Raw genomic sequence first — 15,183 nt, forward strand, 5'->3', positions numbered from 1 at the left:
ACCCGGGATTCACTTTTTTTAGGGGTAAAACAACCGCAAATGGCAAAGGGGAGTGACGTCATGGAGGCGATGGGAGGGGCGGGGTTCATTTGCATGTCCTTTGCATGTCCCTCGTTTGCATACGGCTCATCTGCATACGCCTCATTTGCATATCGCCTCGTGCATCCCTGTATTTTTTTTTTTTTTTTTGCACGCACGGGCGCCCGCGCGCGCCGCTCATTTGCATGCCACCGTTCCGCCGATCGCTCGTTAGCGTGCTGCTCATTTGCATAGCGCGGTCCCACGCTGTCCATTTGCATGTCCTTTGCATACCGGTCCCGTTGCAGGCCGGCTCATTTGCATAACATCTCCATTCACGTCTATCGTTTGCATACCGCGTGTGCCCTCGTTTGCATACCGCTCCATTGCAGGCCGGCTCATTTGCATAACATCTCCATTCACGTCCTTCATTTGCATACCGCCACGTGCTCCTTTGCGTACCGCCCCGTTGCAGGCCGGCTCATTTGCATAACATCTCCATTCACGTCCTTCATTTGCATACCGCCACATGCTCCTTTGCGTACCGCCCCGTTGCAGGCCGGCTCATTTGCATATCATCTCCATTCACGTCCTTCATTTGCATACTGCCCCTCTCAGGGCGGTCGGTCCATTTGCATATCCCTGTGGCGAGCTGGGGGGCGCTTCATTTGCATAATCCATTTGCATATCGCTCCTCCGCCCGCCCACCTCAACCTCAACGGGCATGCTGGCTCATTTGCATGCCAATTTGCATACCGCCTAATTTGCATACCACCTAATTTGCATACCCAATTTGCATACCGCCTAATTTGCATACCCAATTTGCATACCGCCTAATTTGCATACCGCTCCTGCAAAAATTGCGGGGGGGGGGGGGGTGGTTGCAGGGGGATTTTTTTTTTTGTGCCCCCTCGTGCACAAGCAGCCCCATTTCGGGGTTTTTTTCCCCCAAAAACCCCCGAAGCCTTTTTTGCCCATGCAAAGGGGCGGAGCCCAGGTTTTTTTTTTTTTGTTTTTGGCCCCCACCCCCTCCACGTAATTTTTTTTGGGGGGGGGGGTGGGACGACAGGGTGTGTCCCCCCCCTCCCCCCAAAAAAGGGGTGGTGTAAGGTTTTAGGGGGGGGGGGTGGGTGTGTGTTACCTGGGTGCGATGCTGGTGGGGGGGTGCTGGGTGCTGGATGGGGGTGGGGGGTGAGATGTGGGTGCTGGGTGCCCCCCCCTGCGGAGGGAGGGGTTTATTGCCGTTTTGGGGGGGGGGCAGGTAGCACCCCCGGGTGCTATTCGGCCACCTGCACCCCGGCGCAGTTCTCTTTGCTCTCCGAGGTGATGGCCAGGTACTCCGAGCTGGGGGGAGGGGGGTTATGGGGGGGGGGGGGGGGGGGGGGGGCACCCAGCGGCACCCCTTCTTACACCCCCACACCCCACATACCCCCCATTACACCCCCATACCCTCTTCTTGCACCCCTGTCCCCCCAGAACCCCCTATTACACCCATTTACCCCTTTTTTGCACCCCCTTAGCCCTCTATTGCACCCTCTTATTCCCTACTCCCCCCCACACCCCGCTATTACACCACTTTACCCCCTTCTTGCACCCCTATTCCCCCCCCATACGTCCCCATTACACCCCCATACCCCCCTTCTTGCACCCATACTCCCCCCCATACCCCATTACACCCCTTTACCCCCTTCTTGCACCCCCTATTGCTCTCTATCCCCCCATACCCCCTTCTTGCACCTCCATACCCTCCATACCCCCCTATTACACCACTTTACCCCCTTCTTGCACCCCTACACCCCCCACACCCCCCTATTACACCACTTTACCCCCTGCTTGCACCCCTATTCCCCTCCATGCCCCCCTATTACACCACTTTACCCCCCTTCTTGCACCCCTACACCCCCCATGCCCCCCATTACACCCCTTTACCCCCCTTCTTGCATCCCCATATCCCCCTACTACAACCCCTTACCCCCCTGTTACACCCCTATACCCCCTTCTTGCACCCCTACACCCCCCATACTCCCCTATTAAACCTTTTTACCCCCTTCTTGCACCTCTATACTCCCATACCCCCCTATTACACCCCTTTACCCCCTTCTTGCACCCTTACTCCCCCCCATACCCTCTATTACACCCCTTTACCCCCTTGTTGCATCCCTATTCCCCTTGATACCCCCTTATTACACCACTTTACCCCCTTCTTGCACCCCTACTCCCCCCCATACCCCCCTATTACACCACCTTACCCCCTTCTTGCACCCCTATTCCCCTCCATACCCCCTATTACACCACTTTACCCCCTTCTTGCACCCCCTATTGCTCTCTATCCCCCCCCATACCCCCCTTCTTACACCCCTACACCCCCATACCCCCCTATTACACCCCTTTACCCCCTTGTGGCACCCCTATTCCCCTCGATACCCCCATTACACCCCCATACCCCCCATACCCTTATTACACCACTTTAACCCCTTCTTGCACCCCTGCTCCCCCCCCCCACACCCCCCTATTACACCCCCTTACCCCCTTCTTGCATCCCTATTCCCCTCCATACCCCCCCTATTACACCTCTTTACCCCCCTTCTTGCACCCCTACACCCCCCATGCCCCCCATTACACCCCCTTACCCCCTTCTTGCACCCCCATATCCCCCTACTACAACCCCTTACCCCCCCTGTTACACCCCTATACCCCCTTCTTGCACCCCTACACCCCCCATACTCCCCTATTAAACTCTTTTACCCCCTTCTTGCACCCCTATCCCCCCCATACCTCCTTATTACACCCCTTTACCCCCTTCTTGCACCCTTACTCCCCCCATACCCCCCTATTACACCCCTTTACCCCCTTGTTGCATCCCTATTCCCCTCAATACCACCCATTACACCCCTTTACCCCCCTTCTTGCACCCCCTATTGCTCTCTATCCCCCCATACCGCCTTCTTGCACCCCTACACCCCCATACCCCCCCTATTACACCCCTTTACCCCTTGTTGCACCCCAATTCCCCTCAATACCCCCCATTACACCCCCATACCCCCCTTCTTGCACCCCCCATACCCCCCTTATTACACCACTTTACCCCCCTTCTTGCACCCCTACTCCCCCCCACACGCCCCTATTACACCACCTTACCCCCTTCTTGCACCCCTATTCCCCTCCATACCCCCCTATTACACCACTTTACCCCCTTCTTGCACCCCTACTCCCCCCCCACACGCCCCCTATTACACCACCTTACCCCCTTCTTGCACCCCTATTGCTCCCTATCTCCCCCATACCCCCCTATTACACCCCCATACCCCCTTCTTGCACCCCCTATTGCTCCCTATCTCCCCCATACCCCCTTCTTACACCCCTATACCCCCCATATCCCCCCATTACACCACCTTACCCCCTTCTTGCACCCCTACACACCCCATACCTCCCTATTATCCCCTTTTTGCACCCCTACTCCCCCTCATACCCCCCCATTACACCCCTTTACCCCCTTCTTGCACCCCCTATTGCTCTCTATCCCCCCATACCCCCTTCTTGCACCCCTACACCCCCCATACCCCCCTATTACACCCCTTTACCCCCTTCCTGCACCCCTATTCCCCTCAATACCCCCCATTACACCCCCATACCCCCTTCTTGCACCCCCATACCCCCCTATTACACCACTTTACCCCCTTCTTGCACCCCTACTCCCCCCCACACGCCCCTATTACACCACCTTACCCCCTTCTTGCACCCCTCCTCCCCTCCATACCCCCCTATTACACCACTTTACCCCCTTCTTGCACCCCCTATTGCTCCCTATCTCCCCCATACCCCCTTCTTACACCCCTATACCCCCCATATCCCCCCATTACACCACCTTACCCCCTTCTTGCACCCCTACACACCCCATACCCCCCTATTATCCCCTTTTTGCACCCCTACTCCCCCTCATACCCATTACACCCCTTTACCCCCTTCTTGCACCCCCTATTGCTCTCTATCTCCCCCATACCCCCTTCTTGCACCCCTACACCCCCATACCCCCCTATTACACCCCTTTACCCCCTTCTTGCACCCCTATTCCCCTCGATACCCCCCATTACACCCCCATACCCCCTTCTTGCACCCCCCATACCCCCTTATTACACCACTTTACCCCCTTCTTGCACCCCTACTCCCCCCCCACACGCCCCTATTACACCACCTTACCCCCTTCTTGCACCCCTATTCCCCTCCATACCCCCCTATTACACCACTTTACCCCCTTCTTGCACCCCTACTCCCCCCCACACGCCCCTATTACACCACCTTACCCCCTTCTTGCACCCCTATTCTCCTCCATACCCCCCTATTACACCCCCATACCCCCTTCTTGCACCCCCTATTGCTCCCTATCTCCCCCATACCCCCTTCTTACACCCCTATACCCCCCATATCCCCCCATTACACCACCTTACCCCCTTCTTGCACCCCTACACACCCCATACCTCCCTATTATCCCCTTTTTGCACCCCTACTCCCCCCTCATACCCCCCATTACACCCCTTTACCCCCTTCTTGCACCCCCTATTGCTCTCTATCCCCCCATACCCCCTTCTTGCACCCCCTACACCCCCATACCCCCCTATTACACCCCTTTACCCCCTTCCTGCACCCCTATTCCCCTCAATACCCCCCATTACACCCCCATACCCCCTTCTTGCACCCCCATACCCCCCTATTACACCACTTTACCCCCTTCTTGCACCCCTACTCCCCCCCCACACGCCCCTATTACACCACCTTACCCCCTTCTTGCACCCCTCCTCCCCTCCATACCCCCCTATTACACCACTTTACCCCCTTCTTGCACCCCCTATTGCTCCCTATCTCCCCCATACCCCCTTCTTACACCCCTATACCCCCCATATCCCCCCATTACACCACCTTACCCCCTTCTTGCACCCCTACACACCCCATACCTCCCTATTATCCCCTTTTTGCACCCCTACTCCCCCTCATACCCCCCATTACACCCCTTTACCCCCTTCTTGCACCCCCTATTGCTCCCTATCTCCCCCATACCCCCCTATCACACCCCTACACCCCCCATATCCCCCCATTTACACCCCCTATACCCCCCCATTCCCCCCCCAAACCCCCCTCACATTGCCCCTCCCCAGCCCCGCCCCGTCCCCGCCCAACTCACGCGCTGTCCGGGGGCGGGGCGGCGGCCGCCACTTTTCGGTAGCAGTAGAGCATCTCGGCGGCCAGCCAGAGGGTGAGCACCACGATCAGGACGTACATCAGGATCTCCGACACGATCGACGCCAAGTCGCGACGGGCTGTCGGCCCGACGGGGATTCGAACCCGCGGCCCCGGGGGGGGGAGAGAGAGAGAGAGAGAGAGAGAGAGAGAGAGAGAGAGAGAGAAAAATAAAACAACAAACCCCACCGCTGGCCCCTCCCACTCGCGGCAGGGCACGCCCACCGCGCCGCACGCTTTTTCCTGGTGGCTCCGCCCACCGGCGGATAAACCCCGCCCCCCCCCCACGCCCCCCAGCTGAGCTCCTGCCTGCCCCGCCCCTGCTGGCTAAGCCACGCCCCCCCCGCTAAGTCATGCCCCCTCCAACCCACCTCCTTACCCCACTGCCTTCTAATGCCACAAGCCCATCCCCTAGCCACGCCCACTGCTAAGCCACGCCCCCACCAGCACCACCCCCAAGCAACCCTGTACCCACTCAAGTCCCCAAGCCACGCCCCTCTCGTCCCAAGCCACGCCCCCTGGACTCAACCCCGCCCCCTCACCCCATTCCCACCACCCAAGCCCCTCCCTAGCCACACCCATCACCAGGGCACGCCCCCTGCCCTAACCCCGCCCCCTCCATCCCTCTCTCCCACCACCCCACACCCTCACCCCTGCCCGATAAACCACACCCCTCCCAGGCCCCTCCCCTAGCCACGCCCCCACCCTAAGCCCCACCCCCTCACCCCCTTTCCCATCCCCTTCCCCCCTTCCCATCCCCTCCGCGCCCCCACCTCAAGCCCCACCCACCCCAAACCCCGCCCCTGCCCCAAGCCACGCCCCCTGCCCCAACCCCCACCCCCTCAATCCCCCTCCCTATCCCCTTCCCCCCTTCCAACTCCTCCCACCCCCACCTACCCAAGCCACGCCCCCCGCCCCAAGCCACTCCCCTCCCTGCCACAAACCCCGCCCACTCACCCCCTTCCCACCCCCTGTCCCTCATCCCCTTCCCCGCTTTACAGCCCCCTCCCGACCCCACCCCAAGCCCCACCCACCCCAAACCCCGCCCCTGCCCCAAGCCACGCCCCCTACCCCAAACCCCACCCCCCTCAATCCCCCTCCCTGCCTCCCACCCTATCCCCTTCCCCCCTTCCAACTCCTCCCACCCCCACCTGAGCCCCACCCACCCAAGCCACGCCCCCACCCCAAGCCACTCCCCTCCCTGCCACAAACCCCGCCTCCTGCCACAAACCCCGCCCACTCACCCCCTTCCCACCCCCCGTCCCTCATCCCCTTCCCCGCTTTACAGCCCCCTCCGTGCCCCCACCCCAAGCCCCACCCACCCCAAACCCCGCCCCTGCCCCAAGCCACGCCCCTCCCTGCCCCAAGCCACGCCCCCTCACCCCCTTTCACCCCCTCTACCCCATCCCCTTCCCCCCTTCCCCTCCCTCCCAGCCCCACCCTGACCCCACCCAGCCCAGCCCCACCCACCCAAGCCACGCCCCCACCCCAAGCCACTCCCCTCCCTGCCACAAAGCCCGCCTCCTGCCACAAACCCCGCCCACTCACCCCCTTCCCACCCCCCGTCCCTCATCCCCTTCCCCGCTTTACAGCCCCCTCTGCGCCCCCACCCCAAGCCCCACCCACCCCAAACCCCGCCCCTGCCCCAAGCCACGCCCCCTACCCCAACCCCCACCCCCTCAATCCCCCTCCCTATCCCCTTCCCCCCTTCCAACTCCTCCCACCCCACCTGAGCCCCACCCACCCAAGCCACGCCCCCACCCCAAGCCACTCCCCTCCCTGCCACAAACCCCGCCCACTCACCCCCTTCCCACCCCCCGTCCCTCATCCCCTTCCCCGCTTTACAGCCCCCTCTGCGCCCCCACCCCAAGCCCCACCCACCCCAACCCCGCCCCTGCCCCAAGCCACGCCCCCTCACCCCCTTTCACCCCCTCTACCCCATCCCCTTCCCCCCTTCCCCTCCCTCCCAGCCCCACCCTGACCCCACCCAGCCCAGCCCCACCCACCCAAGCCACGCCCCCCACCCCAAGCCACTCCCCTCCCTGCCACAAACCCCGCCTCCTGCCACAAACCCCGCCCACTCACCCCCTTCCCACCCCCCGTCCCTCATCCCCTTCCCCGCTTTACAGCCCCCTCTGCGCCCCCACCCCAAGCCCCACCCACCCCAAACCCCGCCCCTGCCCCAAGCCACGCCCCCTACCCCAACCCCCACCCCCTCAATCCCCCTCCCTATCCCCTTCCCCCCTTCCAACTCCTCCCACCCCACCTGAGCCCCACCCACCCAAGCCACGCCCCCACCCCAAGCCACTCCCCTCCCTGCCACAAACCCCGCCCACTCACCCCCTTCCCACCCCCCGTCCCTCATCCCCTTCCCCGCTTTACAGCCCCCTCTGCGCCCCCACCCCAAGCCCCACCCACCCCAACCCCACCCCTGCCCCAAGCCACGCCCCCTCACCCCCTTTCACCCCCTCTACCCCATCCCCTTCCCCCCTTCCCCTCCCTCTCAGCCCCACCCTGACCCCACCCAGCCCAGCCCCACCCACCCAAGCCACGCCCCCACCCCAAGCCACTCCCCTCCCTGCCACAAACCCCGCCCCCTGCCACAAACCCCGCCCACTCACCCCCTTCCCACTCCCCGTCCCTCATCCCCTTCCCCGCTTTACAGCCCCCTCCGTGCCCCCACCCCAAGCCCCACCCACCCCAAACCCCGCCCCTGCCCCAAGCCACGCCCCCTCACCCCCTTTCACCCCCTCTACCCCATCCCCTTCCCCCCTTCCCCTCCCTCCCAGCCCCACCCTGACCCCACCCAGCCCGGCCCCGCCCACCCCAGGCCCCGCCCACCCCCAAGCCCCGCCCACCGCTCTCCACGACGGCCAGCCGCAGGGTCTTGTTGCGGGCCAGGCTGTAGACGTAGCCCTCGAAGGTGAGGTTGCGGCGGAGGCGGCAGACGTAGAGGCCGGCGTGGGGCCGCCCCACGGCCTCCAGGCGCACCGAAAGGTCCTGCAGGTCCCGCGTCCCCCGCGAACCGTTCCAGGCCAGGACCCCCGAGAACGGGCCCGGGGCCACCCACTGGCCCTCCTCCGGGTGGTAGTGCAGGATCTGGGAAGGGGACGCGGCGGGAAGGCGCTGGGAACCGGGCGCAGACCCGCGGGAGGCGCGGGGCGGCACCCCGGCCGCGCCCGGGGCCGACCGGTATCCTTCCAGTAACGCTGAGGGCCGACCAGTACCTCCCCAGTAACCCGCAGTGTCTCCCAGTACCTCCCCAGTAACCCGCAGTGTCTCCCAGTACCTCCCCAGTAACCCACAATGTCTCCCAGTACCTTTCCAGGAACCCTCGGGGCCAACCAGTACCTTACCAGTAAGCCTCAGTGTCTCCCAGTACCTTTCCAGTAACCCTCAGTGTCTCCCAGTACCTTTCCAGTAACATTTAGGGCTGACCAGTATCTCTCCAGTAACCCGCAGTGCCTCCCAGTACCTTAACAGCAACCCTCGGGGACAACCAGTACCTTACCAGTAAGCCTCAGTGTCTCCCAGTACCTTTCCAGTAACCCTCGGGGCCACCCAGTACCTTTCCAGTAACCCTCGAGGCCGACCAGTACCTTTCCAGTAACCCACAGTGTCTCCCAGTACCTCCCCAGTAACCCGCAGTGTCTCCCAGTACCTCCCCAGTAACCCGCAGTGTCTCCCAGTACCTCCCCAGTAACCCACAATGTCTCCCAGTACCTTTCCAGGAACCCTCGGGGCCAACCAGTACCTTACCAGTAAGCCTCAGTGTCTCCCAGTACCTTTCCAGTAACCCTCAGTGTCTCCCAGTACCTTTCCAGTAACATTTAGGGCTGACCAGTATCTCTCCAGTAACCCGCAGTGCCTCCCAGTACCTTAACAGCAACCCTCGGGGACAACCAGTACCTTACCAGTAAGCCTCAGTGTCTCCCAGTACCTTTCCAGTAACCCTTGGGGCCACCCAGTACCTTTCCAGTAACCCTCGGGGCCACCCAGTACCTTTCCAGTAACCCACAGTGCCTCCCAGTACCTTTCCAGTAACCCTCGGGGCCAACCAGTACCTTTCCAGTAACCCTCGAGGCCGACCAGTACCTTTCCAGTAACCTGCAGTGTCTCCCAGTACCTCCCCAGTAACCCGCAGTGTCTCCCAGTACCTCCTCAGTAACCCACAGTGTCTCCCAGTACCTCCCCAGTAACCCGCAGTGTCTCCCAGTACCTTTCCAGTAACCCTCGGGGCCAACCAGTACCTTACCAGTAAGCCTCAGTGTCTCCCAGTACCTTAACAGCAACCCTCGGGGACAACCAGTACCTTACCAGTAAGCCTCAGTGTCTCCCAGTACCTTTCCAGTAACCCTCGAGGCCGACCAGTACCTTTCCAGTAACCCGCAGTGTCTCCCAGTACCTCCCCAGTAACCCGCAGTGTCTCCCAGTACCTCCCCAGTAACCCGCAGTGTCTCCCAGTACCTCCCCAGTAACCCGCAGTGTCTCCCAGTACCTTTCCAGTAACCCTCGGGGCCAACCAGTACCTTACCAGTAAGCCTCAGTGTCTCCCAATACCTTTCCAGTAACCCTTGGGGCCGACCAGTACCTTTCCAGTAACCCTCGGGGCCGACCACTATCTTTCCAGTAACATTGAGGGCCAACCAGTATCTCCCCAGTAACCCGCAGTGTCTCCCAGTACCTTTCCAGTAACCCTCAGGGCCGACCAGTACCTTACCAGTAACATTTAGGGCTGACCAGTATCTCTCCAGTAACCCACAGTGTCTCCCAGTACCTCACCAGTAACCCTCAGTGTCTCCCAGTACTTTTCCAGTAACCCTCGAGGCCAACCAGTACCTTACCAGTAAGCCTTAGTGTGTCCCAGTACCTTTCCAGTAGCCCTTGGGGCCGACCAGTACCTTTCCAGTAACTGTCGGTGTCTCCCAGTACCTTTCCAGTAACCCTCAGGGCCGACCAGCACCTTTCCAGTAACATTGAGGGCCGACCAGTATCTCGCCAGTAACCCGCAGTGTCTCCCAGTACCTCACCAGTAAGCCTCGGTGTCTCCCAGTACCTTTCCAGTAACCCTCAGTGCCTCCCAGTATCTCCCCAGTAACTCTCAGGACCTCCCAGTACCTCACCAGTAACCCTCAGGGCATCCCAGTACCTCACCAGTAACCCTCAGGGCATCCCAGTATCTTTCCAGTAACACTTAAGACCAACCAGTATCTCTCCAGTAACCCTCAGGGCCTCCCAGTACCTCCCCAGTGACCTCCAGTACATCTCCAGTAACCCTCAGGGCCTCCCAGTACCTCCCCAGTGACCTCCAGTACATCTCCAGTAACCCTCAGGGCCTCCCAGTATCTCCCCAGTGACTTCCAGTACCTCTCCAGTAACCCTCAGGGCCTCCCAGTACCTCCCCAGTGACCTCCAGTACCTCTCCAGTAACCCTCAGGGCCTCCCAGTACCTCCCCAGTGACCTCCAGTACATCTCCAGTAACCCTCAGGGCCTCCCAGTACCTCCCCAGTGACCTCCAGTACGTCTCCAGTAACCCTCAGGGCCTCCCAGTACCTCCCCAGTGACCTCCAGTACGTCTCCAGTAACCCTCAGGGCCTCCCAGTACCTCCCCAGTGACCTCCAGTACGTCTCCAGTAACCCTCAGGGCCTCCCAGTACCTCCCCAGTGACCTCCAGTACGTCTCCAGTAACCCTCAGGGCCTCCCAGTACCTCCCCAGTGACCTCCAGTACGTCTCCAGTAACCCTCAGGGCCTCCCAGTACCTCCCCAGTGACCTCCAGTACGTCTCCAGTAACCCTCAGGGCCTCCCAGTATCTCCCCAGTGACTTCCAGTACCTCTCCAGTAACCCTCAGGGCCTCCCAGTACCTCCCCAGTGACCTCCAGTACCTCTCCAGTAACCCTCAGGGCCTCCCAGTACCTCCCCAGTGACCTCCAGTACATCTCCAGTAACCCTCAGGGCCTCCCAGTACCTCCCCAGTGACTTCCAGTACATCTCCAGTAACTCTCAGGGCCTCCCAGTACCTCCCCAGTGACTTCCAGTACCTCTCCAGTAACCCTCAGGGCCTCCCAGTACCCACCAATGCCTCCCAGTGCCTCCCAGTATGCCCCCAGTATCTCCCCAGTATCTCTCCAGTGCCTCCCAGTGCCCCTAGCACCTCCCCAGTGTCTCCCAGTACCTCACCAGTACCCCCCAGTATTGCTCCAGTAGCCCCCAGTGCCCCTCAGTACACCCCTGTACCCCCCCAGTGCCTCCCAGTATCCCCCAGTAGCACCCAGTGTCCCTCAGCATCTCCCCAGTACCTCCCCAGTATCCCCCAGTGTTCCCCTGTATTTCCCCAGTGCCCCCCAGTACTCCCCAGTCCCTCCCAGTGCCCCCCAATCACCCCCCCCAGTCCCTCCCAGTAACCCCCAGTCCTCCTCAGCACTCCCCTAATGCCCTCCCAGTGCCTCCCAGTCCCTCCCAGCACCCTGCTACTGCCCTCCCAGTCCCCGACAGTGCTTCCCAGTACACCCCAGTGCCCTCCCAGTACACCCCAGTGCCTCCCACTAAACCCCCAGTGCCTCTCAGTGCCCCCCCAGTGCCCCCCAATATCCTCCCAGTGCCTCCCAGCACCCCCTAATGTCCTCCCAGTCTCCTCCAATCACTCCCAGTCCCCCCCTCTGCCCTCCCAGTGCCCCCCAGTGCCCTCCCAGTACTCCCTAGTTCCCTCCCAGTGCCCCCCTAAACAATCCCAGTGCCCTCCCAGTGCCTCCCAGCACCCCCTAATGTCCTCCCAGTCTCCTCCAATCACTCCCAGTCCCCCCCTCTGCCCTCCCAGTGCCCCCCAGTGCCCTCCCAGTACTCCCTAGTTCCCTCCCAGTGCCCCCCAGTGCCCCCCTAAACCATCCCAGTGCCCTCCCAGTGCCTCCCAGCACCCCTTAATGTCCTCCCAGTCTCCTCCAATCACTCCCACTCCCCCCCAGTACTCCCTCAGTGCCCTCCCAGTACTTCCCAGTGCCCTCCCAGTACTCCCTAGTTCCCTCCCAGTGCCCCTCAGTGCCCCCCTAAACCATCCCAGCGCCTCCCAGCGCCCCCTTACCACCCTCCCAGCCCCTCCCAGTGACCTCCCAGTACTCCCAGTGCCCTCCCAGTACTACCCAGTGCCCTCCCAGTGCCTCTCAGATCCCCTCAGCGGCCCCCTAAACCATCCCAGCACCCCCTTACCACGCTCCCAGCCCCTCCCAGCGCCTCCCAGTTCCCTCCCAGTCCCCCCCCCAGTGCCCCTCAGTGCCCCCCTAAACCATCCCAGCGCCTCCCAGCGCCCCCTTACCACCCTCCCAGCGCCCTCCCAGTACTCCCAGTGCCCTCCCAGTACTACCCAGTGCCCTCCCAGTGCCTCTCAGATCCCCTCAGCGGCCCCCTAAACCATCCCAGCGCCCCCTTACCACCCTCCCAGCCCCTCCCAGCGCCTCCCAGTTCCCTCCCAGTCCCCCCCCAGTGCCCTCCCAGTGCCTCCCAGTACCTTCTGGAAATGGGGAGCCCCCTCGGGGCGGAAGAACCACTCGCTCTCGGCCTCGGCGGTGGTCTCGCTGCGGCGCTTGCAGGCGATGCAGAGCAGGCGGAAGGGGGCCCCCAAAACCGCCTCCGTCCCCGAAGCCACCTCCACGCAACCCCCCCGTGCCCCCCCGGCTGTGGGGAGGGGGGACACGAAGTGTGCGTGGGGGCGGTCACCCCCAAATCTGGGGGGACCCCCCCAAAAAAAATTTGGGGTCCCCCTAAAAAAGTGGGATCACCCCCAAATTGCTCCCATTGAAAAGGTGTGGGGGGGGGGGGATATTGGGGCAGTCCCAGTCCCGTGTCGTGTCCCGTCCCCCCCTCAAACTGGGGATGGGGGATACTGGGGTGGTGCTTGGGGGGGGACTGGGGACACTGGGGACACTTCTGGGGGGGGCAGGGGACACTGGTGACACTGGGGGGGGGACAGGGGACACTGGGGTGGCACTGGGGGGGATGTGGGATACTGGGGGGGGGGGGACAGGGGCCACTGGTGGCACCTGGGGGGATGATGGGATACTGGTGGCACTGGGGGTGGGACAGGGGACACTGGTGGCACTGTGGGGGGGGTGACAGAGGACAGTGGTGACACTGGGGGGGACAGGGGACACTGGGGACACTTGGGGGGGGTATGACGGGATACTGGTGACACTGGGGGGGATGTGGGACACTGGTGACACTGTGGGGAGGTGACAGGGGACACTGGTGACACTGGGGGGAGGTGATGGGATATTGGTGGCACTGGGGGGGGGACAGAAGACACTGGTGACACTGGGGAGGATGTGGGCCACTGGTGACAGTGGGGGGGGTGACAGGGGACACTGGGGTGGCACTTGAGGGGGATGTGGGACACTGGTGACACTGTGGGGGGGGTGACAGGGGACACCGGTGACACTGTGGGGAGGGTGACAGGGGACACCGGTGACAGTGGGGGGGGGTGACAAGGGCCACCAGTGACAGTGGGGGGGTGACAGGGGACACTGGGGTGGCACTTGAGGGGGATGTGGGACACTGGTGACACTGTGGGGGGGGTGACAGGGGACACCGGTGACAGTGGGGGGGGGTGACAGGGGCCACCGGTGACAGTGGGGGGGTGACAGGGGACACTGGGGTGGCACTTGAGGGGGATGTGGGACACTGGTGACACTGTGGGGGGGGTGACAGGGGACACCGGTGACACTGCGGGGAGGGTGACAGGGGACACCGGTGACACTGGGGGGGGGTGACAGGGGCCACCGGTGACAGTGGGGGGGTGGCACAGGGACTGCGGCAGAGACAGGTGACACGGCGGGGGGGGGGGGGGGGGAGGGTGACGCTGCAGAGGTGACAGGGGCCGGGAAAGGGGGACAGCGGGGGTGGCACTGGGGGGGGGGGAATGTGATACTGGGTGACACTGGGGGGGGGGGGGGTGACAGTGGGGGGGGGGAGAGGGGACACCGAGGGGGGGAGGTGACAATTTTTTTGGGGAAAGGGACACTTTGGGGGGGGTAAGGGGACACTGGGGGGGGACACAGAGGATACTGGGGGGGGAGGTGACACTTTTGGGGGGTAAAGGGACACTTTGGGGGGGGTTAGGGGACACTGGGGGGGGACACAGGGGATGGGGGGGACAGGGGACACTGGGGGGGTGACAGGGGACACTTTTGGGGGGGGTTAGGGGACTCTTGGGGGGGACAGGGGACACTGGGGGGGGAATAAATGACACTGGGGGGGTCAGGGGACATTATGGGGGGGTGAGGGGACACTTTGGGGGACAGGGGACACTTTGGGGGGAGTCAGTTGGCACTTGGGGGGGGTTAGCGGATACTGGGGGGGGTGAGGGGACACTTTGGGGGGGTGAGAAGACATAGGGGGGGGTGAGGGGACACTTTGGGGGGGTCAGGTGGCACTTGGGGGGGTTAGGGAATACTGGGGGGGAATAAGTGACACTGGGGGGGTGAGGGGACACTTTGAGGGGTTCAGGGGACACTGGGGGGTTCAGGGGACACTGGGGGGGTCAGGGGACACTTTGGGGGGGTCAGGGGACATTGGGGGGGTGAGTGGACACTGGGGGGGGTGAGGGGACACTTTGGGGGGGTCAGGGGACACTGGGGGGGTCAGGGGACATTGGGGGGGGTCCCGTCCCGTCCACACTCACCCATGAGGAGGCCGAAGAGGAAGGAGAAGCCGGGGAACAACATGGCGGGCCCGGTTCGGGCCGGGTTCGGGTAGGTTCGGCTGTTTTCGGGAAGGGGGGGGGGGGGGTGGGTTCGGCCTCGGTTCGGCTCTTTCCGGACGGGTACGGTTGGGGTTCGGAACTCTTCGGCCGGGTTCGGGTCCGGTTCGGGTCTCTCCGTCAGAGTTCGCCGCAGTTCGGGCCGGGTTCGGGTCTTTCCGTCCCGGGTTCGGGTCTTTTTTT

General features: G+C 62.7%; 1 protein-coding gene across 1 annotated transcript; it reads right to left on the reverse strand.

The window, feature by feature from the left end:
- Positions 1-1,195: 1,195 nt before the first annotated feature.
- Positions 1,196-15,174, reverse strand: SCN1B (sodium voltage-gated channel beta subunit 1). Its single transcript, XM_049797358.1, has 5 exons — positions 14,923-15,174; positions 12,754-12,920; positions 8,109-8,349; positions 5,195-5,330; positions 1,196-1,362 (listed from the first exon to the last, which is right to left on the reverse strand). The coding sequence occupies exons 1-5, from the start codon at positions 14,963-14,965 to the stop codon at positions 1,296-1,298; spliced, it is 654 nt and encodes a 217-aa protein (XP_049653315.1). The 5' UTR covers positions 14,966-15,174; the 3' UTR covers positions 1,196-1,295.
- Between the last annotated feature and the right edge of the window lie 9 nt (positions 15,175-15,183).

This window comes from Accipiter gentilis, unplaced genomic scaffold (assembly GCF_929443795.1).
Source record: "Accipiter gentilis unplaced genomic scaffold, bAccGen1.1, whole genome shotgun sequence".
NCBI classification, from domain to species: Eukaryota; Metazoa; Chordata; class Aves; order Accipitriformes; family Accipitridae; genus Astur; species Astur gentilis.

Coding starts and splice junctions, on each gene's coding strand:
- SCN1B (XM_049797358.1), bottom strand. CDS start 14,965: ATGTTGTTCCCCGGCTTCTCCTTCCTCTTCGGCCTCCTCATGG. Junction 5,331..8,108: donor GCTGGCCGTCGTGGAGAGCG/GTGGGCGGGGCT, acceptor TCGGGCCGACAG/CCCGTCGCGACTTGGCGTCG. Junction 1,363..5,194: donor GCCCCGCCCCCGGACAGCGC/GTGAGTTGGGCG, acceptor CCCTCCCCCCAG/CTCGGAGTACCTGGCCATCA.